Source organism: Micromys minutus (genome assembly GCF_963924665.1).
Source record: "Micromys minutus genome assembly, chromosome: 5".
Taxonomy (NCBI): Eukaryota; Metazoa; Chordata; class Mammalia; order Rodentia; family Muridae; genus Micromys; species Micromys minutus.
In genome coordinates this window covers 60565557-60590756 of record NC_137974.1, presented here as the reverse complement: position 1 = coordinate 60590756, position 25200 = coordinate 60565557, and the positions used below count along the sequence as shown (strand labels likewise).

The following is a 25200-nucleotide window of genomic DNA, read 5'->3' as shown; positions in this document are numbered from 1 at the left end:
AATTAACACGGTCAGACCCATATGACAGCTAATCTTAAAATAATGATGACAAAACTAATATATGTTATATTATCAATATAACTTTATTATATATTGATATATTAATATAATATTATATATTATATTAGCAATAAACAATTTTTCTTGGGTACCTAACAGCAAAAATAAATAAATAAGTAAACAGATAAATAAATAAATAAATAAACAAGCAATCAAACAATGAAAGTTATTAATGAAGGCTATGAATCACATAAAAACAGAGTACCTACCTCATCCTAACTCTGAAGAATTATAATCCAACAGGGCCTGGAGCTCTTTAAAAACGTCTATTATTCCCAGGACTGGAGAAATGGCCTAGTGGTTAAGAGCACTGGCTGCTCCTCTAGAAGGTCTGGGTTTAATTCCCAGCATCGATTGGCAGCTCAAAACTATCTCTAACTCTAGTTCCAGGGGCTTCAGTGCCCTCTTCTGGCCTCTTCAGGAACCACATGCAATAGTACACAAACACACATCCAGGCAAAACACCCACAGATGTAAAATAAATACATACATACATACATACATACATTCATAGATACCCTTACTATTTTTAACTAAGTTAATACTTAAGAAATTCTATCTCTTTAATTAAATATACTTGTTAATTTGCTTTTAAAGATCAGAACATAATTTATAACTAAATATACATAGATTTTAGAAAGAAAAAAATATTATTTGACTAGAGAAGAAATGTACAAGAAAAAAAAAAAAAGGAAAGAAAAGAAAGATCCTGAGCATAAAGCCACAGGGTTACACAGTAGGGGCTGAGAGCTATAGACAGGATCCAAGTGGGTACCAAGAGGCCAAGTTTGCCAATAAAGTCTGGCGTAATGGGCTCAGAAGACTGACAAGCATCCAGACATCAAAGACTCTTGGTGTTCATGTCCATTTCAGCCTAAACTGAAAAGTATGAGACAGAATGACATCATCATCATCATCAACAACAAGTTTGGAGATGACTCGGACTCTGAGACAGGGTGGTTGTGAGGTGGTGTAAGGGCTCTGCTTGGGTACCTCGTTAGTGTACAGTATTATGGTCCCTTGTAAGACCCATACTAATCAGGATCTTTGCACTTTGCTGCATGAGCACCCGTTCTCTGGGTTTCACTTTCCAAACAAAGGAACGTCTCTGTGTCCCAGTTTCCAGCCCCCCAAAAAAGAAAGCTGAGCCAATGTTTAACGAGTTTTCATGTAATTATTTGATTCCATTCTTACTTAGTCATAAACATTAGAAAACATAGAAAAGAAACCCAAAATGTCCCCAAAGTAATTCAGTTTCTGGAGCAGAATACTTGGGGACTTAAGCATATAATATAGGCTACATAGATGTTTAGCAACTCAATTGCAGGTCGACAAATGAAACAGAAAGGTAGGCAACCTGAAGATGTACAGGGATCAAACTCCACCTTCTGTAATTAGAAAAATGGGACAGATACACATGTAGAGCGGTCTTTAAAAGTGTGCTTCCTCCTTTGAAATGGCAGTGATTCTCCAATCGCTCCTTCACGCAGCATGGTGGATGCTGCTTCTGTCCATCATAACAGCTATTTGGTTGGCTCTGAGACCTACCTTGGGCCTGAGTGGTCGGGGTTTTTCTAGTAACATCCCCAGCCATTACCCCTAAGCGGTAGCCATCCATCCACAAATGCACTGTGCCTGAGTCTGGGGGAGCAGGCGTGGACAGCCAAATCTGGAGAAACCTTTCTCAAAAGAGAACAGAAGATTATCCCGAACCACAGATGGTTAACATTTGCCACCCCAGAGGCAAAGATGAATTAGATTCACAATGATTAACACTCGGGTTTCTCAAAGTTTTGGCACGGCATCTGAGCTCTCTAGCTCTCTCTCTGCCCTCTCCTCTCTGTAACAGAGAAGAGACACACAGAGGGAGACACAAGAGAGTGAGCTTGCTCCCAAAATAGCCCTGAGGAGCTGATGACTGCATGAGGCGCTTCCTAAGGACACCCTGGAAGCTGAATCTCAGGCAAGTACCTTGTGGTTTTCTCAGAGCTACGGATGAGCGTGGGCTGTAATGGAAAGTGGTGCACAGCAAGTGCTCTGCCCTCTCCGACAGACTGTCGCTGTCAGGGGATATCACTAGGCTCTAGCATGCATAAAGGAGTGGCAACCAGTGACACACCTGCAAAGACAGACCCAGCAGCAAGCTCAGCCTCTTTCCTTGCAACCCAGTATCACTTCACGTTGCCTCTTTTCTCTTTCCATCCTCCATGCATGAAAAGGTAAAGCAACTTCTTTGAGCACGAGGAAAACTCAAAATGTTTATTCATGACTTCTTGTTTGCCTCCCGTGTAGATTACAATGTGTGTGCACTCTGCTAACAGAAAAGCGAGTTGTCAGTCTGCAACAATAAATACTGGCGCAGAGGCTAAATGTTTCCTAAGCACTACAGTCTTCCACATCGCTGACGTCTCTCCAGGTTAGAGATGCTGGCTCCCTCTCGTACTCCTCTAAGGCAGACACTTCTGCACAGATCAGCAGCTTGAAGTCCAAGCCTCCTGGCCCAAGGTCAAAGTGGTCTGGGTTCCATTCTTCAGCAAATGCCTCGCTGTGTCTCAGTGATTGGTCTTGAGAGTTTGGACCAGACAGATTGCTCTTAGATAAAAGGAGTCAAAGAGAACTCGGGTTTCCATAGAGATAAAGTGCTGCCCCCTGCAAATCGCAGTCTCTGTGGAGTAAAGTATCTTCCTAAAGAGGTAGAAATAACAGGGGCGTGTGTTGCAGATGCTCTTGTTCAGTGACAATGAGCACTCTAGCTTAAGGGCTTAAAATGGACTGACCCCACTCATCTGTCTGATTTTTTCATAAGTGAGCCAGAACACCATTGACCAAGGGGTCTGAAAGATTAACCAAAGAGGTTAGTGCATATTTCAAAGCAGTTATAAATGTTCTACATATACATCTTTGAGTGACAGTCATTTTCAATCCACTTATAAAAACAAAACAAAGCAAAAAGCCCCACAAATATCTTAGTAGTGTATCTTTGTAAATCACCTTGAAGCTTACAAAACATTTTCCTATCATATTGATCACAGATTTCCCTAAGAACAACTTACAATAGAAAAAAAAAAAAAAACAGATCTTATCTCCATTTATAGATGAGGATGCTGGGCCTTAGTCTTTATAGATGAGGATGCTGTCCACTGACACAGTTCGGAACTAGAACACACTGCTCTTTCTAAGGATCGTTTCTGGCTAAGAGCCTATAATCTGATGCCTTAACCTTTGTCCTAAGCTTCTGTGTAATTAAATACTTAAGATGTGAGGAAGACATAAGTAAGTCTCTACGATCTGGGTCATAAAAGTCTCAGTCCCAGATGTATTGCAATCTGCATAAACAAGTTCACATGGAAGAGAAAAGCTCAGAACGGCTTGACCTTAACCTGATTGAATCCACCCACGGGAACTAGGAAGGATGTGGTCTGGAAGGAGTCATGAGCACCAGGAAGCAGGGATTACCAGAAAAGGTGTGCTTGGATTCAATCCCTCTCTAGTTTGGTTCTGATCAGTGTCTAGAAAGGATTTCCATTCTAGAGCAGAGAGTTAAGCTTAACTGGTTCCAGTGTTAACTGGATCTGCTAGCTGTGTTTGTAAAGGAATGCATTTGCCTGCGTCGGGAAATACTGAATGTGTTTCGGTGGCAGACTAAGAAGATACTATGCAGCGGTCAGCTGGTCTGCACACACATGGCTGAGAAAATAAGCACAAAGTTGCAAATGTGCCACAGCCCTGTGTCATCAGAATGGATCAGTCAAGGAGGCAACTGCAGAGAGAGCATGAAGATGGGGGTCCTGCTTAAGAAAAAAGGACCCTGCAGCCAGTGCCAATGGTGGGTTTCAGTTTTGCTCTTAAGTTGAATGTGTCATTACAGGTTCAAAACCACAGGGGCTGGGTGAGGCAACTCTATGGCACCTCTGTCTAGGGACTTTCTTAGTGATGGGGAGTGTGGTGGGGTTTAGTTCAATGAGCTCAAGAGAGAGAGCATTTAGCCAAAGACTATGGGGAGTTAATGGGTGGGACTGACGGAGCCTCTGTACCCTGTCGGTGGGCATGCTGTCTGAGCTTACTGAGTTACCCTTCAGCCCAGTCGGGATTACTGGAAATAATCCAAGTGTGTATGGTCTCGGTTGCAGCCTCAAGTTTGTCTCCAGCCTATTGCAGGCCTTTCTCATTTCTGTTTCTGCAGAGCTGGCCTTCTTAGTTTGCTAATCTTAAATCTTTAGTTTTAAGTTTGCAAAAAAAGCTCCTCCAGCAGGGATGCTTAGCAAGTGACTTTCTAATGCTGACGTGGGCCCCACACTGGGCTTGAACTTCAGGAGGACATGTTGGCCTGGAGGTGCCAGGTACCTGCATAATTTATCAAATGTGTCTGTGTGGTGTGAATATACCAGGTATAATTATAAGCTCCAGTGAAGCCAGCCAGGTACCTGAAGGTTCTTATGAGGCAGATGTCTGGGTTCAATCATGCATAGCAGCGACAGGACAGTTACACACCATGATGATGCCTGCTTGATGATACTTTATCCACTAACCCATCACCTTCACCCCTGCACAGGGTGTATGGGAGGAGTCTCTGCAGGGTGCATTGGCCCCTGGCTCCTTCCTGAAAAGAACTCTCTACTTCCTGGACACACATACTCCTGCCAGAATGTTCTGCCTCACCAGCCTACAAAAGCAATGAGATCAGCTGACCACAGCCTGAAGCCTCTGAACCCTGTATCTTCTTTCAGGTTGTATTGCCTGGTGTTGGCTATTTGATCACAGCAACAGAAGGCTGGCTGACACACTTTATATCAGGCAATGCTATGAGCTTTTGCTTTTTGTTTGTTCTTTTTAATAGCCATCTACTGTCCCCTCTGTATGTTCTTATACTCCCTACATCTTCATCCCTACTTCCCCTAGATAGATTATGGTATTGATCTAACTCTGATATTAAGACAGTCTTCTATTCAAATGTCCTACAGATACCCCAAACTGTCTGTATCAAAAGCTATACTGAATCTACATTTTCTTGCCCTGCAAATGATGTCCAAACTGTTGTCAGTGCCAGTTGTTCAGGTCCTGGGTTTTTTTTCCCCTATCTTCTCTGGCCATGCATCCACCCTCATCCAGTCAGGCTTCTATGCCCCAAATAAACTATGAAAAGGTATCCTCTTCCTCGCTGCCAGATTTCCCTTTGCGCCACCATTATGTTTCATTGATCACTCCAGGCCTTTTTCTCAATGCACGAAAGATAATAATCTAGAAGTGTAGAACTGGCCAAGCCACAATTCACCCTGCCTATTTGCTTTCTGCTTCTCTGCCTGACCTTTTGCCTTGTTCTCTGCATACTGGCCACTTGTGCTTCCTGGGCTCCCCTGCCCTTGGGATCTCAGTACACTCCCACCCATCTCCAGAGAACATTTTCTTACCATTTTGCCTGGCCCAGCCCTACTCAGTCTTCAAGTGTCTCCTAAGGGGAGGCCTTCAGAACTGCCCAGTGTAGGCTGTACCTACCCGCTGTTTATCTCCAAAGCACTAGAAAGTCTTTCTGTGACAGCCACCATTTATAGTGTCTGATTCAAAGTTAAATCTACTCTACAGGGCATGCGCTCGTGTGTATTTGTGTGTGTGTGTGTGTGTATGTGTGTGTGTGTGTGTTATATTATGTTGATTTCTGATTGAGTTTCTAGCCCTATGACTCATCCACATTTTCAAGTCTTTATAAGCACTTACAAAAGAACGGAGCTGTAAATTACAGCTACGCATTGCCAACCCTGTCTACTACACGGCAGTAAATGGCAAAAGCACAGAGAGGCACGGCGCTTTTTAAAAGCAGGGTCTCCCTGGTAATCAGACCTATTTAACTGTGTTATCAAAACAAGCCTGAAGCAGCAACATTTCCTAGAAATTCTGAATCTCTATATGCATCCCAACCTGTTTAGCTAAGAAGACTATTAAAGGCTTTATATCATTTAAGAAAAATCTGTCTTTCTGTACTTATGTAATAGATTATGAACCTGTTTATTAATAAATGTGACAGGGTCACTTAGCCTTAGTCTGTTAAGAAAAGAAACATGATTCTAAGGAAAGGTTCAAAGAAAAAACCCCTACAGTAAATATTTAAAAAAGGAAGGATGGGCAGGCCTCTTGTGGGGACAAGGACGTGCCACAGAGGAGAGAATGAAAAATACGGCCAAGTACAAGTCATAGAAATACAAAGAAAACAGAAGGAAAGGAAGAAAGAGACCCTCCCCCATCTTTACCATTCTCAGCCAGGAGGGTAGAAAGCCTTTATACAGGCTCAGGAAGCCTTCCCCTTGGACAGCCTGGATCAAGCAGTCAGTAGATGACTTATACAAAAGTCCTCTGGAAGTAGAAGGAGACCTTTGTCACATTCCTTCCGTGTAAACAGAGATGTAAATGGAGCCACCTATGGAGCGCTATTCTGAGCTAAATACTTTCTGTACCCGTGCTTCTTAGACATAACACGTGAGTACCTTCTGTTCATCAGAGGAATTTCCTGCTGACTCCTTGTCATCACCCCCTCCATCCTCTCTGGAGTTCATTCCACAAGACCTCTTCCAAAGAGAACACATATTTTATACCATATCAAATTGTTACCTGAAAGGCACACGCTCTGAACAGAGTGGTCTGCAAATTCTCAGCTGAGTATTTCAAAGCTTTCACAGTAACTACTCTGTGTCTAAATAACATGACTGTTATCTCAGTTCCCCAAAGGCTTAGCATCAGACAAAGAAAATAATTTCACATGAACAGTTGCCTCACTGAAGAGGAAAACATGAACACATCTCCGCATATAGACCTTTAGGAGACGACAGCATCTTTTAAACACCAGCACTGCCGCAGACACTCCAGCATGTGGACACTGGGGCTTTACCTACCTTCCTTGTTTGTCTCGGGGTTGGTTCATTATTCGGCTTTTGATGACATCAGCTGGTGTTCCCAGAATAGAAGCCACGAGTCCAGAACACAAACTGGAGACAGGAACAAATAAAATTTCAAGGGAATATTTAAGAGCTTCGGAATTCTAAGAAAGGGCATTTAATATTTAAAAAGAAAGGAGCACTAATATTCTTTGAGATTAAAAATAATGCTTAGTTCAGTCAAGGGAGAAAACTTTAAAGCAGGGCCAGTCAACAGAGATGTGCCTCCTGCTGCCTGGTGTCCTTTGATGTAGGGAACAGGAGATAAGATTCTCTCCTTTGTGATAGCTTGGGAGGGAAGGTGCTTATTGTCCTCTGACCTCCTCATGCGTGCTGTGGCATGCACACACACAACCACAAGAGGTACAGATTCTCTCTCTCTCTCTGTCTTGCACACACACACACACACACACACACACACACACACACACACCCAACTACCACCATAACCAATACCAACACCAAGAATAAAAATACTGAATGCTTAAGAAGATCCTGTTCTGTAGGTGCCTACACTGTTGAGGGAGAGGCCAAGGAAAACTAGATAGTTTTAGGTACTCACCAGTGCCAGGAAAAATTAAACTGGGCAAATGTGATAGGTGTTAACTGAGTGATAGGCAGGGAGGGACAGGCACTGAGGGTGACTGAGTCACCTGTCAGCGCAGATCTGGAGGCAGTGTTACAAGGACAGAGTCTCGTGTCCAAACAAGTATTTTTGAGGGGAGGAGTGTGCATCTTCAATACCATCAACTTGAGAACATTAATATTATATCACATCGGCTGCTACCCATTCTAATGGAGCCACTGAAAGGATGGATGTGTCAAAGAGAAGGAAGAGCCGGATCCCCTCAAACCCTCATGCCTCATCTGCTCCCTCTGTGTACCTTCCCTTTGCTTTGCTGGTGGTGTTGTTTTTCATTCCTTTGAACCCCGAAGTGACCAACTCTTTAGTCACCTCATTTACTGTCCACCACTTTCACAGTGTCCAGGTCTCCAAGCTGGGGAGTGCCCTGGGTAGGGGTACTGCAAGATGGAGACTGGGACAGGCAGCCCAGAAGGTCACACATATCTGCTGAACTGAGTTAGAGACCATCGTCAGAAACTTCCCTGGAGCAGCCCCATCAGATACAAATGTTTGCCCAGTTTAATCTGAAATGTGCTGTGATTTTATCTGTCTCTTCCACATTTTAGTTGCCACAAATTTGAAAAAAAAATGACACTTTGAGAACATAGCATCATCCCTTCCTCATCATGATGGCATGTCATAGAACTGATGACAACAATTCAAGAGAAGGCCAGATATGTCCAGAGAGATGGCACAGGGGTTAAGAGCTCCTTGCTGCTCTTGCAGAGTGTTGGCATTTAGTCTAGGCTCCGCCCCACAGTTACCTGGCAACAGCCAGGTGTGCCTGACTCACTGTAAAAGTGGCTGCTTGCCTCCTAATCAGATTGAGCCTGCAGAGGCAACCCTTCCCCCACATCATACTTCGCCTCCACCAAACATATTCTTGACGTCTTTTTCTCTTTAGACACAAGACAGAGGACCAGACTGTGGTTCCCAGAACCTGTCACTCCAGCTCAAGGGGACACAAACTCTTCAGGCCCCAGGGACAGCCTCCACTCACCTGCACATGCCTGCACATAGACTCAAATGTATACACATAATGAAAAATGAAATTACATCCTAAAAGCAAACAGGAAACAGAGAAACTAAGAAGAGCCCAAACAGCCGCCTACCTGGACAAGCCGTGGGTGGCGATAGTGTCCTCAAGTGGTGTGTTCAGTACCAGGTAGTGTTTCACTGTATCGTACGTGGTTAAATCTGGCAAAGGAGAAAGTGGTGACTGACTACTCATTCACTCAACAGTGACTGTCTTCTGTGTCAAAATTGTGCCAGGTTTGGGGGTGGGTTGTGTGCCAGAATGTAAGACGTTATTCTTGCTTGTAAGCGGAGGCAGGCAAAGCTACAAACGGTTGGAAAGAAACGGGCCCTCATTGTCTTGATAACACTATGCTGGTGTTAGCCTCTGCGATGTTTGGTCTTTGGACTGGGAAGTTTCTGTCTGAGCTTAAGTCAGAATGAGTCAAGACCCTGACTCAAGCTATAATCAACATATCTGGACTGCTGTTTTACATTAAGCTTGTTATATATTTCCTAAGGCCAATCTGAAGCGATTAAAAGGATTTTTAAAAGGAGAGTTATACCACAGTGCTGGGGTTTTATGGGGATGACCCACGCTGAAGGCCACTGACTGCTGAGAATGGACAGGCATGCCAGCGGGGAGAGACGAGACACGGCCAGTGCTTTTGCAGAGCTTGGGGGAAGAGTCACCGGTAAAATGAGTTTTATTCTGCTCCCCGGTGGCAGATGCAGCTAGCCAAGCAAACTACCAGATGGCTGGGTGTCAGTGGGTTTTAAACAGGTATTCTGCTGACCAACAGGAAAAGGGAAGGGATACAGAAGAACAGGCAAAGGGGTGGATTTTAAAGTCTGGGCGAAGTAGAAGGTCTCTTGCTAAAATGACACCAGAGACGCAAAGGAAGCATGAGAAAAGTAAGCATTTAGAGAGCTGCGAGAAAGCGCTCTTGATGGGAGGAAAGCACCTGCCTGAGGTGAGGCAGGAGCCGGCTTGGGTTGTGGATGATGATGCAGAAGGCAGAGGCTGGTGTGGCATGCAAGGGGGACTGGAGAATGACAGGTCTGTGCTGGCCCAGGAGGCTCAAGAGAGGGTCAGAAGTCAGACTGCAGGAAGACCAGGGGACTAGATAGGAGACATCAGGCTAATCCCAATAAGAGATGACGCTGGCTTGATCAGGGTACAGTGGAGCCCCTGCTCAGCTTCTGGATGAATTCTGAGAGCAGAAACAGCCAGAAATAGTCAGGAGATTAAAGACAGAGAAAAAATCGGAAGGTGAAGGCAAGGTTCTAAGTGTGAACAACTTCAATGGAAGAGCTATTAATTTTGAGATAAGGATGAAAACAGACGGCTTTTATGTTTTCAGTTTTAACAAGACATCGGTGGTCACCTTTGTACAGCCAGTTCAGGCACAGTGGCACAAAGTGGTTTGCAGCGCCTAGGAAGGGACCACTGAGGAGGGGTCTGGTGGCGATGAAGGATACAGCAAGTCAAGTATGAACTAAGCAGCTCCAGTGACCATGAGAAGACAGAAACCATCGCACTCAGCAGCTAAATGACTCAAGGAACAAGGAAGGGTGAAATTCATACCCAAGTAACAAAACGGACTCGTGGGTATTTGAGACAATGAAGAGTGGAGAAGAAACTGGTTTGATAATGAAGTTTGGTGACACATTACATGTGATACTCTAGACACAGCCAAAGGAAGATTCAGAGAAAGCCACTTGGGTGAATTGAGGCTCTGAGAAAACCTTGAAGAAACAAATTGAGTCAAGAGAACTTCCTGGGGTGGGGGTGGGGAACCAGCTACCAAGGAGACACAGCAGACATACATGGACTGACAGGGAAAATAAACTACTCCACATTTAAGAGACCTGTTACTGGAACTCTCAAAAAACATTACATATTCATTCCCAAGCATCATATCATCCATCTTAGGAAGGATTCTTTCACTGACTAAGCCCTGAGCATTTGGTGAGTCAGTATGAAAGAGACGGGGGGCAAAGGATGAGTAAAACAAACTATAGCCATCAGGGGCTCACTCACCATGTAGTCAAAGGTACACACACACACTAGAGGCCAAGGACAGTAATGACCTCAGAGAACTCTAGACAGAAAAGGACAACTATCCTGACCAGCTCTAGCTATGGAGAGGGCCTTCGAGAGGTTTAGGAACAATCATGGACAGAGATGACAGTTTAGCTGTGTATTAAAGGGATGTGTAGATGAAAACTAATCGCAAGACAGGACAAGACCACAGCTTCGTAGGTTCAGGGCTGGGCGGGGTGAGTGGGTAGGTGGGGGGCGTGTCCTCTCAGCTCCTGTCTTTCTGCTGTGCTCCTTCTGGCAGACAAGGTGAACTGCTGAGGAGCTGGAAGCCTGTGGCCGGCTCTGCAGCATCCTACACCATATTCCAAAATTTCCACTTTGTTATCTAATGAGAGGCCAGCAGAAGGTGGTAAGGACACGGGAGGCATGTTGGATCAGAGATTTAGATAACTCTCTCTGGATAGCTACACTGTGTACAACTTTGAAGATGGGAGGCCAGTCAGATGGCTGTGGCAGAGGTCAAGCTGGAGTCCGAAGGGGTGGCCTGCTGGAAGGTCACTGGGGATACTGAAATAGCAGGTATTTGTGTGTGGGTGTAGGGGGTGAGTTTAAGATGATTCCAGAAGATTGGAGTAGTTGGTAGCTTTGCCAACTACATTTCAAGGAAGCTGCGGATATGTACACAAAATGACTATTCTCAGAGATGCAAGCCTAAGAGCCAGGAACACATCTTTCATTTCTGCACCCCAAATTCTGTATTTTTAACACAAAGGCAAGCTGCTTCTTTATCGTTTACTTGTAATCTTTCCTACATGCTAATTCTCATGGAGATGTCACGTTCACTTTGGGAATACACATGGATGGTATAACAGTGACCACAGCATAGACGGAGCCACTTGCTGTAGATTATCCTTTATACTTTCTGTTCCCTCAAGAGGGTTGTCCAGACTAGGAGTAGATCACATACTCAGGTGAAGTCAGACAAAAATCTTAATTGGTTAGATAAGGCTTAATTGGTTAGATTGGTTAGACAGAGACTGTGATTGGGCAGTGGAAGGAAAAGGCGGAGCTAAAAGTTCTAGGGAAGGGAAAGAGGAAGAAGGTCAGATTAGACGGAGGATGGAGGGAGAGAAAAATGGAGGTAGAAGGAGATGAAGATGGAGCAGACCCACACGGCCTGGAGGAGCCGCAAATAGCGAAGAATTTCACAGCCGGGCAATAGAGTGGTGAAGTGGTATATTGTCTAATCTAAGCATGCAGCCTGTATTTACAATATTGCGTTGTGTGTTCTTTGCACGAGCCTTTTGGGGTTGGAGATTTATCGTCACAAATCTGGCTAGCATATTATAAGTCTCTAGTGCTTTCCTTTCACGGGGCTGGGGAATCCGAGTGAGCAGTCACTGGCTCTCTGCAGGCCTGCACAGGGTTGGATGACCTGGGAAGTGGGCGGGGCGCAGGCACTTCCGGAAAGACTGGTTAAGTCAGCTCAGCTTTTCCAATGGAGCTAGTCTGAGAGCAGTTTTCTGACCAGAGCAGCTTGGCAACAGGCTGACCCCAGAAACCAGGCAAAAGAGCCCAGGTCGGCTGCCCAGGCCGGCACATAGCCGGATTTAGCGTGGGTTTCTTTTTAAAACTATGTGCAATATCCACTGTATGTTTAAAACATAGCCACTGCTAACTTCAATAAGTGTCTCTCAGTGGATGGCCATTAGCCTCCTGATGTTATGAAATGTTTATAGATTTTAGAGTTCAAAGTTATAAAATTAGACAAATACATTTTAAATAATATATCTTCTTAGGGACTGCCACATATAACTTCTCAGTAAAGATATCTGTCAACATATAATTTAATTTTAAAATGCTTTCCCTCTTATATAATAGTCAGTGTAGCTTGTAGTTTCACTAGTAATACATTACCATATTAATAACATTTCCTAAATAAGAACATTTGTCTAATAGGACTTCATTTTTAATTTTTTTTTTTTTTTGTTTTTTTTTGTTTTTTTTGTTTTTTGCCAAAGGTATAACTTTATGATTTAGGCTGGCCTTGAACTCAGGATCCTACCAGCTCAGTCTTCCAAAAAAAAGGGTTTTAGTCTTTTCTAGCTTCCTTGATATGTAACTGACCAATTGAAACTTTATGATTAGGGTAAAACTTCCAAGTGAAGGGGAGAGATGCACAGGGGGATGTTCCTGTTTCCAGGCTGCAAGCTGTGCTGATCAGGACCACTTCTGAGGGAACGGGGCAGTGTCAGGTGGGGAGAGCTGGGCATCTGGGCTGGTGACTGTCAGTTACACTCAGTTTTCATCTCCTGGACAATCTGGACTAGGGTAGGAGGCCTCAGAAATGACTTTCTTTTCTCTTCATGGAAACAGTTTTTCTCTCTTTAGTTCTTTTCCTACATTACCAATTGGGGTGAAAATGCACCGGTTGCCATTGCTGGTTCATGCTATTGAAAAATAAAATAATGCCTTCCACATACCAGTGCTCATAACTCAGAGATGATGGCTTAGACATTCGAGAAGGTGCGTTACCTCCCATGTTCACAAGCGCTGCTCTCTGGATATTGGGTATCCAGCCTGCCCAAAGCCCACGGATTCCTCCTTCAGCTAAGATTTTTGCAAATGCGTGATGTACTCCGCGGAATCTAAGGAAATAGCAAAGACGTGTGCTCTATGTGTTTGGAAGGCAGAGGTTCAAATTTCACCTTCAGGCGATACTTGTAAAGGGACTTTAGGCCACTCTGTGGGTTCTTTTCCTTCTACCTTTTATCACTTCTTCCTTTTCACCCCCTCACACTGGGTAGGAGAGGGTAAAAGGATAGAAGGGAAAGAGGGTGAGCATATCATTAGACCACTTCCTGCTGATTAGGGGTGTTGAGTTCCTTGGTGCAAGTTTGATCTTTGCTGTCAGGATATTTAATTTCTTCTCATCTTTTTACGCAGGACTACTTGACAAACTGCAGCAAACTTTATCCAGCCATCAACGGGTCAACCCATCCCTTCCACAGGGGCTCTGGCATTTATGTATCCCAGAATTCCAAATGTTACATGCTCAAAAAAACTATCTGAAGCTGGTAAAATCCTGACCCTGCTAGAGCATGAGGCAAATTACAGTCACCTCCTGAGGATAGTTCGAAGCAGCCCCATACCCCACACCTGAGGTTAATATATATATATTTCTGGGTTTTTAAAGAAACTAAAATTCTCACTTCAGATACCGTGAGAACACGGACACAGGACTGACTCATGGTAAGCAATGCCTTAGGGAGCCAAAGTGAGAAAGGGTCCAAGAGAACAGGCACAGGGCCTTTTACATCAGGCACGTTTTGTTCCCTGGATTGTTCTTGGACATGATTTTGTGCCTCCTGCAACAAATCTTTGCATTCAACTTATAAGACATGTGCTTTTCTGGCTGGATGTTGGAACACAGCTCTAGAACCCAGGCTGGTGGAAGGATGCGCTGGATGCTGGCCTTCATGTGCCCTGGATCTGGACATGGCCTCTGCCTCGCTTTCATGCTTTCAGATACCATCTATGGCGAGTGCCAGGCGGTTGCGCTTACACCGATGTGTCCTGAGAAGCTCTGGGAAAGGGCTGTTCTGTTCATCTGTACTATGAGATTATTTACCTGTTTTTCTAAACTCAAAGGACCTTCTTGGATCACTGCTTTCTTTGTTACATCTGTGTATAAAAGTTCACTGAAACTGAGGTCAGGCTGTCTACAGTTTTAGATTGCAGTCCGTCCCATTCTTTTAACATCCTCAGATCCCAGGTCTCATGGACAGATCTATACAGGTCGACAAAAGTCAACAGATCCAATTAGAAATAAAACAGTATGTATTCAGAATCATTAGAAATTTGAAAAGATTAGAAAAGTCTTGTTTCCAGATAACTAAATGATTTGTTGTTGATAGCACTGCATTTCGCTGGAACTGTTACAGGTGGCTGTGAGCCATCATACGGGAACGCACACTGAGCTCTGAGCTGCTGAAACATCTCACTAGCTGTTTTCCTTCCTGTCTTTATTCTTTCTCCCTTTCTAGTGCTCAGTCTTGTTATTTGGCTCAGGTTGGCCTCAGCCTCCCCGGTACTAGGATTACAGGTGCGCACTGCTGTGCCTGACACTATATACACATTTTTAATGGGCAGCACCATAAGTTCTCTCATGAGTTCCTCCTCTCAGTCTAGTAAAATGATCAAGATGCTACTTTTGGTATTTTTATATCGCTAACCCTCACATAATTATAGAAGAAAGCAATAGTTATTAGCCTTCATTTTATTAATTCAGGGACCATATATAGTTATAGTATACACACATATATTCAAACAATACTACAAGCCACTGACTTGGGGCTGGGGGTGTACCTCAGTTGTAAATCACTTCTCTAACATGCCCAAGGCCCCAGGGACTTGATCCTTAGCATCATCAAAGAAAACAAAGAAACCAAAACCAGTAAACACTGACCCTCAGACACTCTTCTGTCAGTCTGGGCTGGAGAGAAGGCTTAAGAGCACTGACTGCTGCTCTTCCAGAGGTCCTGGGTTCAATTTCTAGTACCCACTCTGCAGCTCGCTACATTCTCTAACTCTAGTATCTAATGTCTTTTTCTGCCTCTCCCATCATATGGTGCACAGACTCACATGTAGGCAAAACACCCATACACATAACATAATAATAAGCAGAAAAATTTAAATCTTATCTCCTAAGCAAGATGACATTTTAGGTTAAAAATAGAAAAGACAACCTGAGAATTCTTAAAATTAAGTAATATAATCTTTGTGAAAATTACCATCCTATATTGATTTTACTCTTCTGTGTGCGGGTGAAAACCGAAGCTGAGTCTGCACTTGAGACAATGCCACCGTCTGTTACAGAAGAAACATCCAGGCTTGTGTGGCCCGAAAGGGTCTGCATTGGAATTCCTTGCTTTTTGCTTGCTAGCTGCATAGCTTTTATGTAGGCCCTGTGGTTTCTGAATCTCACCAAAGGACAACTATTTTGCCACACAAAATAGCCCTGTGTTTTGACTGTGTAGGCACTTACTGTCCTGGGATCCACATGCTATTTTGTTCTCTCTCTCTCTCTCTCTCTCTCTCTCTCTCTCTCTCTCTCTCTCTCTTTCTCTCTCTCTATATGTATCCTTTCATTCCTTTCTTTCTTCTTTTTTCCCTCCCTCCTTTCTTCCTTCTCTCCTACTCCTCTTCCTCCTCCTTTTTCTTCTTTTTTACAATGGCATCAACCAACCAAAATTACCAACATTAGGAACAAAAGAACAAAAGCAGCCAACATAAAAATCCAAACTCAACTGAAACCTAGCTGAAAATAGGTGTCTGTGGCTGTTTTTTTCTCTGCAGACAAACCAATCTCTTTTACTGATTCGTGGGTATTAGATATCAGAAAAAGCTCAGGATGGGTCCTGGGATGCTGTAACCCACTTGCTAAGTGCTGTCTCTTGGCCCAATGTGCACCCCACACACTTTTTAAAGTCTGCAGGGGAGCCCTGGGTAGAGCAGGACAGACTAGAGGGCAGGAAAGCAGTATTCAATGGTGACCGGCCAAGGGAGGTCCCAGCCTTCTTCATTCAAGTCTAGCTCAGCTAGAGCCAGTGTTCCCAGGAGCAGATGTCTTTAAACTCAGCTCAATCCCATGTTGTTTTCCCCCATTCCTGGGAGGGATGCATCTGTCAGAGTCACCCTTTCCCAGGACAAACAGGCTACAAGAAATTAGCAACACCTGACCCTTCGATATTCTTGTTAAGAGGAAAACTGAGATTTTTTAAAGACAGTAGTGTTAACCACCATGAGTCCCCTTTAAAAATGAAGATACAGAGACTGGGTTTAGTGACACCCAGGATACCAGCCCTAGTGATCAAGTTAGGGCTCATACCAGCACACATAATTTATACTCTCTCTTCCCATCTCTCTCTCCTTTGAAATATAGTATCACGTATAGACCAGGCTAGCCTTGAGTTCACTATATACTCTTGGTTGGCACCATACTCTCAGCAATTCTGCCCAGCCTCCCATGTGTTGAGATTATAGGCCTGAATGGCACTGCCCTGCTTTCTAAATTCTTTACATCAGCCTGGAACAGGGGACTAGCCTATCAGTCTTTTATTAGGGGGAGCAAAAAGTTATCAACACATACAGTTTGTCTGACACGTGTCAGATGCCCAACACATCATTGTGCACAAGGACAGTTTGAGCTTTCACACATGTAACTTCAAAGAAGAAGACAGCGTCATTTCCTTTAGTAAAGACTAGATGACAAACGTGAGTGCATGAGATAAATGCCCAAGAAACAAGTGGCGGAAGGCGGGGAAGGGAACGTTTTGTTAGCGACTCACCTCAAAGGCTTCCCTTCCAGTCTACGTTTTCCTTCCATTTGCATCTGGACCTTCACGAGGTCAGTGGGGTTGGCTAAAAACTGTCCGATGACGCCAGCTATCATCCCTCCAATGACCGATTTCCTAATTGTAGAAGGAGATAGTTTTGTTTCGTTTCTTTAGACGGATTGCCATTAGTTTAACGGAAGCCTACAGGTGGGCATCACTTCTGTAGCAGAGAGACCTGAACGTGGAAAGGGGGAGGCAGTTTGTCCACGGAAATCATTAAGGGAACAGAAAGGGACTCAAGCCCATCTCTGACTTAAAAGCCTAGGGCTTTTCAAAAGGAAGAAATATACACAGGGCTATACTGACAGGCTGCCATAGGAATTCTGATGGTACAAAGCTACTACACTCCTCATTTTGAGTGTGTATAAGACAGACAGACAGAGAGAGAGAGAGAGAGAGAGAGAGAGAGAGAGAGAGAGAGAGAGAGAGAGAGAGAGAGAGAGAGAGAAAGAGAGAGAGAGAGAGAATCAGAAGACTGGGAATCATTTCTTTCTAGCATCAGGCTTGGCAACAGCCACTATCTCTTTAGCTTGCTACCGTGGTCTTAATAAGCAGTGTCATTGTCATGGTAGAAACATAAGTCACTGGCATCAACCACGCACATGTCAGTGCTAAATGAGTCACAGCGACAACTGGATGTTGAGTGTCAACTGTATACATATTGATTCGGATCTCAGCCTGTAGATGAAGTCAAGGCTACAGGGATGGGAGAACACAGCAGGTATACGAAGAAAAGAGAAAAGCCTCAACATTAAAGGATAAAACAGCTCTTCTCCCTGCATGGGGCTCCTCCCCTGTGAAATACCTATAGATGTGGCTTGGTCCTTGCCTTGGCCCTTAGCTACTTACTTCATTGCCCGTGTAAGAAGGAAAGACAAGAGAGGGGCAAAGAACAGGGCCAGAGAGATGCTGGGAGGGACAAAGAGCACAGTGTCTGGGAAGTTAAGGAAGTGAGTCATGGGGAACCGGAGGCACCTAAGCACTCAGGACTCGAGGTTTAGTCTACAGTTCATCAAACGCATTCTTACATCTCGGGAATTGAGGACATTAGTGTATGGGTTCATATCCCACAACTGTTACTGCTCTTTTCCAAACTTCTACATTTATAACCTAAAAACAAAAGAAAGAAAAATATAAAAATGGAAAAAAAAGCACAATGGAAACAAACAAACAAAAAAACAAAACTAAGTGACAACCTAAGACTCGGAGAATGCAATGATTCAAATATGAAACCATTTATTTGCTAAGCATGCTTTGGGAGAGCTGACAAACCGTCTTTATTACTGTGTCACAAAAAGTGTCCAAACAACATCAAACAAGTCCCCGGAAGGAAGTCCACAATCCTTTAAAGAACTATGAAATCTACCTCCAGCTAATTTTTTTTCTTACAGAAATTTCCAGAAATTTGTAAGGGATGTTACAGTAACCCACTGACTGAAAATAGTAAGCCGCCCAGTGTAGAAGGTAGCAAATTCTACTTTTAGAGATTATTTAATTAGGACTGATACAAAAATGGGAGCCATAGTTTACTTCCTGGACACAGCCTTTAAAAACTCGACCAAGGTTTCTCATAATATAAAAGCCAGAACCTGAAAAAAAAACTTAAAAAAAAAAAAAGAAAAAAAGCAGAAACAAAACATGAATTAATAACAGCTTGTCTCTAGAGAGAGATGCTGGTTTGTTTATTCTTGGATGACAATTTTCGGAGAGAATATACTTTCATTCGTCTAACTAAATATTTTGCAATTAATGGTCACTAAATAAAAGTCACACAGGCAATGTGTTAAGATGTAAGAGTTTAAAGTGTTTCATCATACATGCAGTATCTTGAATTAACCAAAGCATTTGTGTAACCGAGACTGCTGTTTTTTGATTAAAACCACAAAGGTACATGCTAATGTGATTTAATGTTACTTTATATATATTCAAAACAGACCAGCTATAATAAAAACCAGGTGATGGCTAGTCTTGTATCAACTTGACACATCCTAGAGCCATTGAGAAGAGAGATCCTCAATGGGGAAAATGCCTCCCATCAGATTGGTCCATAGGCAAGTCTGTGGGGCATTTTCTTGATGAACATCTGATGTTCTGAGAGGGCCCATCCCATGGTGGGTAGTGCCACCCCTGGGCAGGTGGTCCTGCTGAGCAAGTCATGGGGAACAAATACGCTGTGTAAGAGTAAGCAGCCTTTCTCTGTAGCCTCTGCCTCAGTTCCTGCCTCCAGGTTCCCACTCTGAACTCCTACTCCGACAACCCTCTGGTTGGGAATTAATTGTAAGTGGAGAACAAAACAAAACACCCCTCTCCTCCCCAAGTTACCTCTGGGCATGATGTTTTAACAGCACAATAGAAAGTTAACTGAGACAAAGGCAATTGAAAAAGGCAACCCCAATAAAAGACGCTCCAATAGAATTATTTTCATTATTAATATTTGTTTTTGAGACAGGTTGCATGTAACAGAGGCTGGCTTCCAACTCTCTTATCTTTCTGCCTCCATTTCTCAAGGGCTGGAGTTATCGGCATGTGCCTTGCCTCCAGCCTTTGAGTTCTTTAAAATTATTAAATAAATAACATGTGTGAACAATACACATACACACTTCTATGGTGTTTGTATACAATATGTAAAGAATTCTCACCTATTTGAATTTCGGTTATTTATTAAGTCTGTTACTAGAAGCAATTTTAGTAGAAGTGGATAATTTTCCATATAATATCATCAATACACCTTAAGGCCTTGGGGGGTGGGTGGGTCATCACAGCATCTTGTTTTCAAAACTAAACTTACCAGAGGGGATAATGCTTATCCTCACTTTTGCCAAACACAGCTTCCCGGAGATGTTCATAGGTGACCATCCGACCTCCAGAGTACACTGCATGAAACAGACCACGGAAATTCAGTCCTGTGTCTAAGGAAGTAACTTTCTGACCTGACCACAACCATCTTCCAAAGGAGGAATCCTTCCTGGTCTGATCGCTCTACAACAGGGCCTCCCTTCTCTGCTTTGTTTAGACCTCTTCCTCTTTTAGGACTCAGTATGTTTTCCAGAAAGTTGCTCCTTGACCTTTCTCTCAGCATCCTGGTGCCACACTGCATGCTCTGACACAACAGTTATCAAATTCTTTAGCAATTAGTTGTTATCTTTCCTTTGGAGCTGCTCTTCGAAGGTTCTGAGTGCTTATTTATTTACTTTTGACAGACATTGATTCACTAAGCTTGAGTTTATTTATTAACTTACACACAACTTGAGGTTTTAAGGGTCTCTGACTTATGTAGCTTGAAGTGAGACTAGGGAAGAAGAGATCTACAATTGTCTTCTTGTTTCAGTTCTGACCATCTTGAGAATCTCCATTGTGGTGGTTTGAAAAGGAATGGCCCCCACTGACTCATGTGTTTGAATGCTTGGCCCATTTGAATGCTTGTTGGAGTAGGTGTGGCTTTGTTGGAGGAAGTGTGTCACTGTGGAGGTGGGCTTTGAGGTCTCCTATGCCCAAGGTGGACCTAGTGTGGCAGTCTCGGCTGCCTGCAGACCAAGATGTAGAACTCCCAGCACCTTCTCTGTGCCTGCCTGCATGCTGCCATGCTTCCTGTCATGACAATAATGGACTGAACCTCTGAAACTGTAAGCCAGCCCCAATCGAGTCATGGTGGTCATGGGGTGTCTTCATAGCAATAAAATCCTAAGAGAACCACAGAAAGAGGAGGCGAAACAGAGGGGAAAACAGCCTCACAGAATAGCTCTGTGCATTGACTTTAACTCAAACATTGGTGTACAAAGGTTATCTCCTTGGATAAGCATATGTAACTGCACTGGAGGACCCACGAACAGTTCTTCTCTGTCAGGTTGAAAGCACATGATCTTGGCTGAAGAACAAGCTAGAGAGCATAACCGAGAAATGTCAAAGCACAGAGCAATAACAGGGCCCCAAGGAGAAACATTTTAAAAGGTGCAAAAGAGCGTCATGAAAACCAGTACATGGTGCCCATGCAAAAGATTTTTTTCTTGATTTTTTTTTTTCAGGCAGTTTGACTTGGTATATCATAAACATAAATACAAATCACAAAAACAGTGCAAGTTTGTGTGCACTGACCCTTTTGGAAATCATGGGCTAACCCACTCACAGCATGGCGTGTGAACAACGGCAAGACTGAGCAGGATTAGAACCGATGCTTTCTCGGCTAAGGAAACAGCTCAGAGGTGGAGGGGTTGAGGGCCACATTTATCTCAGCATCTCTTTGGAACCAACTACATGCTCTCTCTCTAAGCTGACATAACAACCGCACCCATTCCCGAGAGTGCTTCTTTGAAAGCACAGTTAGAGAGGTTTTTCTCTGTGACAGTGACCACTACTAACCCCTCTGGAGACGTGGCGGTCCTCGAGCACCATGATCTAGCGCCACATCTGGATGAAGCATCTTCCTCACCCTCTGCTGTGTCTGCCTAGTTGGTCTTTGACGTACATAACAAAGATAAATACCCTTTAACTTTCAAAGACTGAAAATATTGAACTGAAAGCTCATTCAGAATTTTACATTCCAACCCAACTTTAATTTTTCACTGTATCTAAGGTTTGTAAGTAAGGGGGAAGGATGCGAATCACTCATGTGTGTCTGTCTTGTAATATTAAAGAATTCACAGGGAACCCTCTCAAACATACCTCCAAGTAGAAACAATGATAACTCCCTTTATATCAGGATTTATTAAGTGATGACACTTGTTGAATTATCTTTCTTTTTTCGTGTGTATGTGTGTGGTAAGGATGGTGTGTAACTTGGCTCGACATGTGTATGCCATGTCAGAAGCTGAGACCAGTTGTCTCCCTCTCTCACTTTCCCTGTTATATATTGCTCACCATGTCCAGCTAGCCTAGTTGGTCAGCTTGGTCCAAGGATCTCCTGGACAATTCCCAGGACATTGCACCATATGGAAGTTAAATACTCAAAATTTAGCATACTAACTCCTTAATAACACTTGAAAAGACTTTCTTCTACTGATTGTATCAGTGGGGGGGGGGGGGTCATGTCTTTGCTGGATTTTGGATATGGCTGAAGAGAAAAGCAAAGGATACAGAACCCATAACAAACTTACCAGCTAGAATCAAGATAAATACCTACGTGTCTGTAAATGGCGGGCGTTACTCCTTGCCACAATTTTAGGAAGCCTTCCTCCTGGACAATTCCCAGGGCTGTGCGCACCATGCCCCTGTAAGGGGCGGATTTCACGGCACCATCTCCCAACCTAGCAAGGGCAGCTTCTCCTTGCATCTGGAGTCGGGTTTTTGTGAGATCGAGGGGAAAGGTTGCTAATAAAATAGAAAACAAACGAAGGGGAAGAACCCCCCAGAACATTCAGACAAACGAACAAAAACCTCTAAAACCATAGGATTAGCATCCCCCTGAGATCTGGAGACTCTGAAGCAGGAGAATAGAGCAGCATCAGCTAAGGAGCCTGTGGAAAATAGACACTTCTGAACCCATCCCCATGCCTTCTGACCTTGTAGATGGATGATTTAGAAAGACACTCTCCTGCCTTCCCAAGTCTAAGATTCCCTGCCCCAAAGCATTCCCAGATACAAAGCCTAAACAAAACAATCCCACAGAAGTAGGACAACCCTTGATCTCTTTTCAATAAAAGATTTAATCTCAAAACCACTTGAATTTTCTCAGTGGGAAACAGCTTAAAGTGTTCTGTTCTGCCTCTTTGACCACAGCCACTATCATTTGAGACTGAATACAAATTTAGAACAAAATTGAAGAGGAATTCTATGATTTCATAGGTTCTTCTTCCATGAGAATGAATCACAGAACTGATGCTGGAGATGCAGTAGATGCAATGAAGTTGGAATGTGTTCTGCATACAAGGGCAGCAGCATCTTTCAACTGAGGACAACATTCCATGTTTTTTCTGAACTGATAAGCTTTATACAAGGCCTATTCACGAGTTCTTTGTACGTCCCAACTTTAGTTAACTGGAAAATTTGTTTATATGTTGAATTAGAGACAGTTTATTTTGATCTGAGAGTATATTTTAGCTACTTGATCCATAATACACTTCATACACACAGTGTCCTGAATAACTCTTAAGAGGGATATGAACACTGCTCACAGTACATAAAAATTGTCAGTAACCACTGCCTGATTCACAATCCATAAATACCTATTATAAGATAGGATATATATATACATATATATATGTATATATATATCTTAAAAAGACTCCAGTGGCATATATATGTATCTATATAGATAGATATGTGGTATATATGCATGTATACCTTTAAAAGTGTCTTATCAACATGTGAAACTAAGCAGAGTATGAAGAGGTAGTAGCAGTACAAGTTCTGCGCCTTAAAACACATTTTCGTTTTGGTTGCTTCGTGATTGAGGCTTTCATGCCAACTCGGTGTGTACTCCCCTTTACCAACTCACTTTCATTCCTTGGCCGTCGATCCCTACTCCTCAACACACTTCACAGGGATGTTTCAGTACAAGCCACTTGAGCTTCGGGGACGCATCAAAGCCTTAACTAGCTCATCACTCAGCTGATTCATTTTAGATGATTTCAGAAGCTGTCGAATTTTATTTCGGAAAATCAGTGACTTTTTCAAAAGAATGTCTTGTTAGCTTTGATTAGAAAGAAGACAAATAGAAGGGAAGCAAAAGATAGTGTGTTGTATTCGAGGTATAAAAATAAATAAACCTCCATCAGAGAAGGCTGAGTAACATTTTCAAATGACTAATGCACCAGAGACATTCTCCTTCCTTTCTCTTTTTAATGGACAGGAAAATGTAAGGGTAATCTGAAATAGCTTCAGAGACCACAGGTTGAACTCAAAACCTCCCTGCCCCCTTTCTGGGAAAGAAAAACAAACAAGAACGACACACCATCTGCTTATGCCAAGGTGCCCTAATCCACTCTAAGTGGTCTGTTTATTTTTTCTGTTGTGTTGTTTATTCCTTTGGACTCACATAGGCAGACAGATCTTTTTTTTTTCTGCAACAGGCAGCTGCTGTAAATATCTTTCTCTGCACGTGCCCCCACCAGCCTGGGAGAAGGCCACACTGGGATCTTTGCAACTGCATATCCAGGACCCACTACTGCAGCAACTGTAATCATGCCCTGATTAATAGCTGTCCTTGCCTTTCATTTACCACATATAAAATTTACTTCTCAGGGTTCCCCTTATAGGGAAGCACAGAATAGGCTCAGGGAAGTGATGTGGCTGCCTGACTTTTAAACAGATGCTCATGAAGAATGGTTAACAATTCTAAGTCCCCCAAGGTAGGACCCCACCGCCCCCGCCCCTGTTCCTCAACTCCAATCTTAAAAGACTCCGAGGCTGTGTAAGACTATAAACCACAAAAAAAAAAAAAAAAAAAAAAAAAAAATCCCAGGAAGGATGGAAAAAAGAAAACTGTGAACAAATGGATTATGGTCATACTTAAGAAAGGGAAAACGTTTCCTAGAGAGGTTTAGGGCTCTTGAAGAGCCCAAGAGTACTCACTTAGGCATAAGACAACATCCCTGGGGATGAGAAGACAAGGACCCTGGACAACTCCAATCCATACTCCTCCTGAAGCTGGCCTACTGGGCACCTGACCACATCCTTGAGAGGGTCCAACCTCTGAAGATGCTCCAGCCTGGAGTGAGGCTACCCGCCCATCCCTCCCCCAGCACGATGCCGCGGCCACTCGCTGGGGAGGCCGAGGCGGGGGCAGCCGGTACCTAGCTCAGCTACGGTTGCGGCGCAGCCGGACAGCAGGAACTTGCTCGTCCGGGGCCATTTCTGCGTGAGCGGCAGCAGCGACTCCTCCTCCGGGATAGGCATTCAGCAGCAGGTCAGGACCACTGGGCCCCGATAGTCGCCTGGGAACCTGCCACCCTGCCGGCGCCGCCCCTTTTTAGCCCAAGAGAGGTCAGGGAGGGACCACGTGCCTCTGTTACGCTTGGCAAAGGGGCCGCCCGCCTGGTAGCTGGCCGGGTCCCTCGGCCTCAGGTGCTGAAAAACAAAGCCGTACCCAAGAGGCTTCTGGGAAATGTAGTTCTTGGGGGCGCAGCGACTTCTCTGATTGGCTGGTGGCTAGGCGCCCACTGCAAACTGCTGGTTTACTTGAGCTCCACCGCCACAGGG

General features: G+C 43.7%; 1 protein-coding gene across 1 annotated transcript; it reads right to left on the bottom strand.

The window, feature by feature from the left end:
• Window positions 1-1181: 1181 nt before the first annotated feature.
• Window positions 1182-25005, bottom strand: SLC25A27 (solute carrier family 25 member 27). The gene is made up of 10 exons (XM_080916972.1): window positions 24795-25005; window positions 22180-22371; window positions 19856-19940; window positions 17020-17142; window positions 13205-13317; window positions 8721-8805; window positions 6942-7034; window positions 6303-6405; window positions 2838-2894; window positions 1182-2745 (listed from the first exon to the last, which is right to left on the bottom strand). The coding sequence occupies exons 1-10, from the start codon at window positions 24895-24897 to the stop codon at window positions 2668-2670; spliced, it is 1032 nt and encodes a 343-aa protein (XP_080773098.1). The 5' UTR covers window positions 24898-25005; the 3' UTR covers window positions 1182-2667.
• Between the last annotated feature and the right edge of the window lie 195 nt (window positions 25006-25200).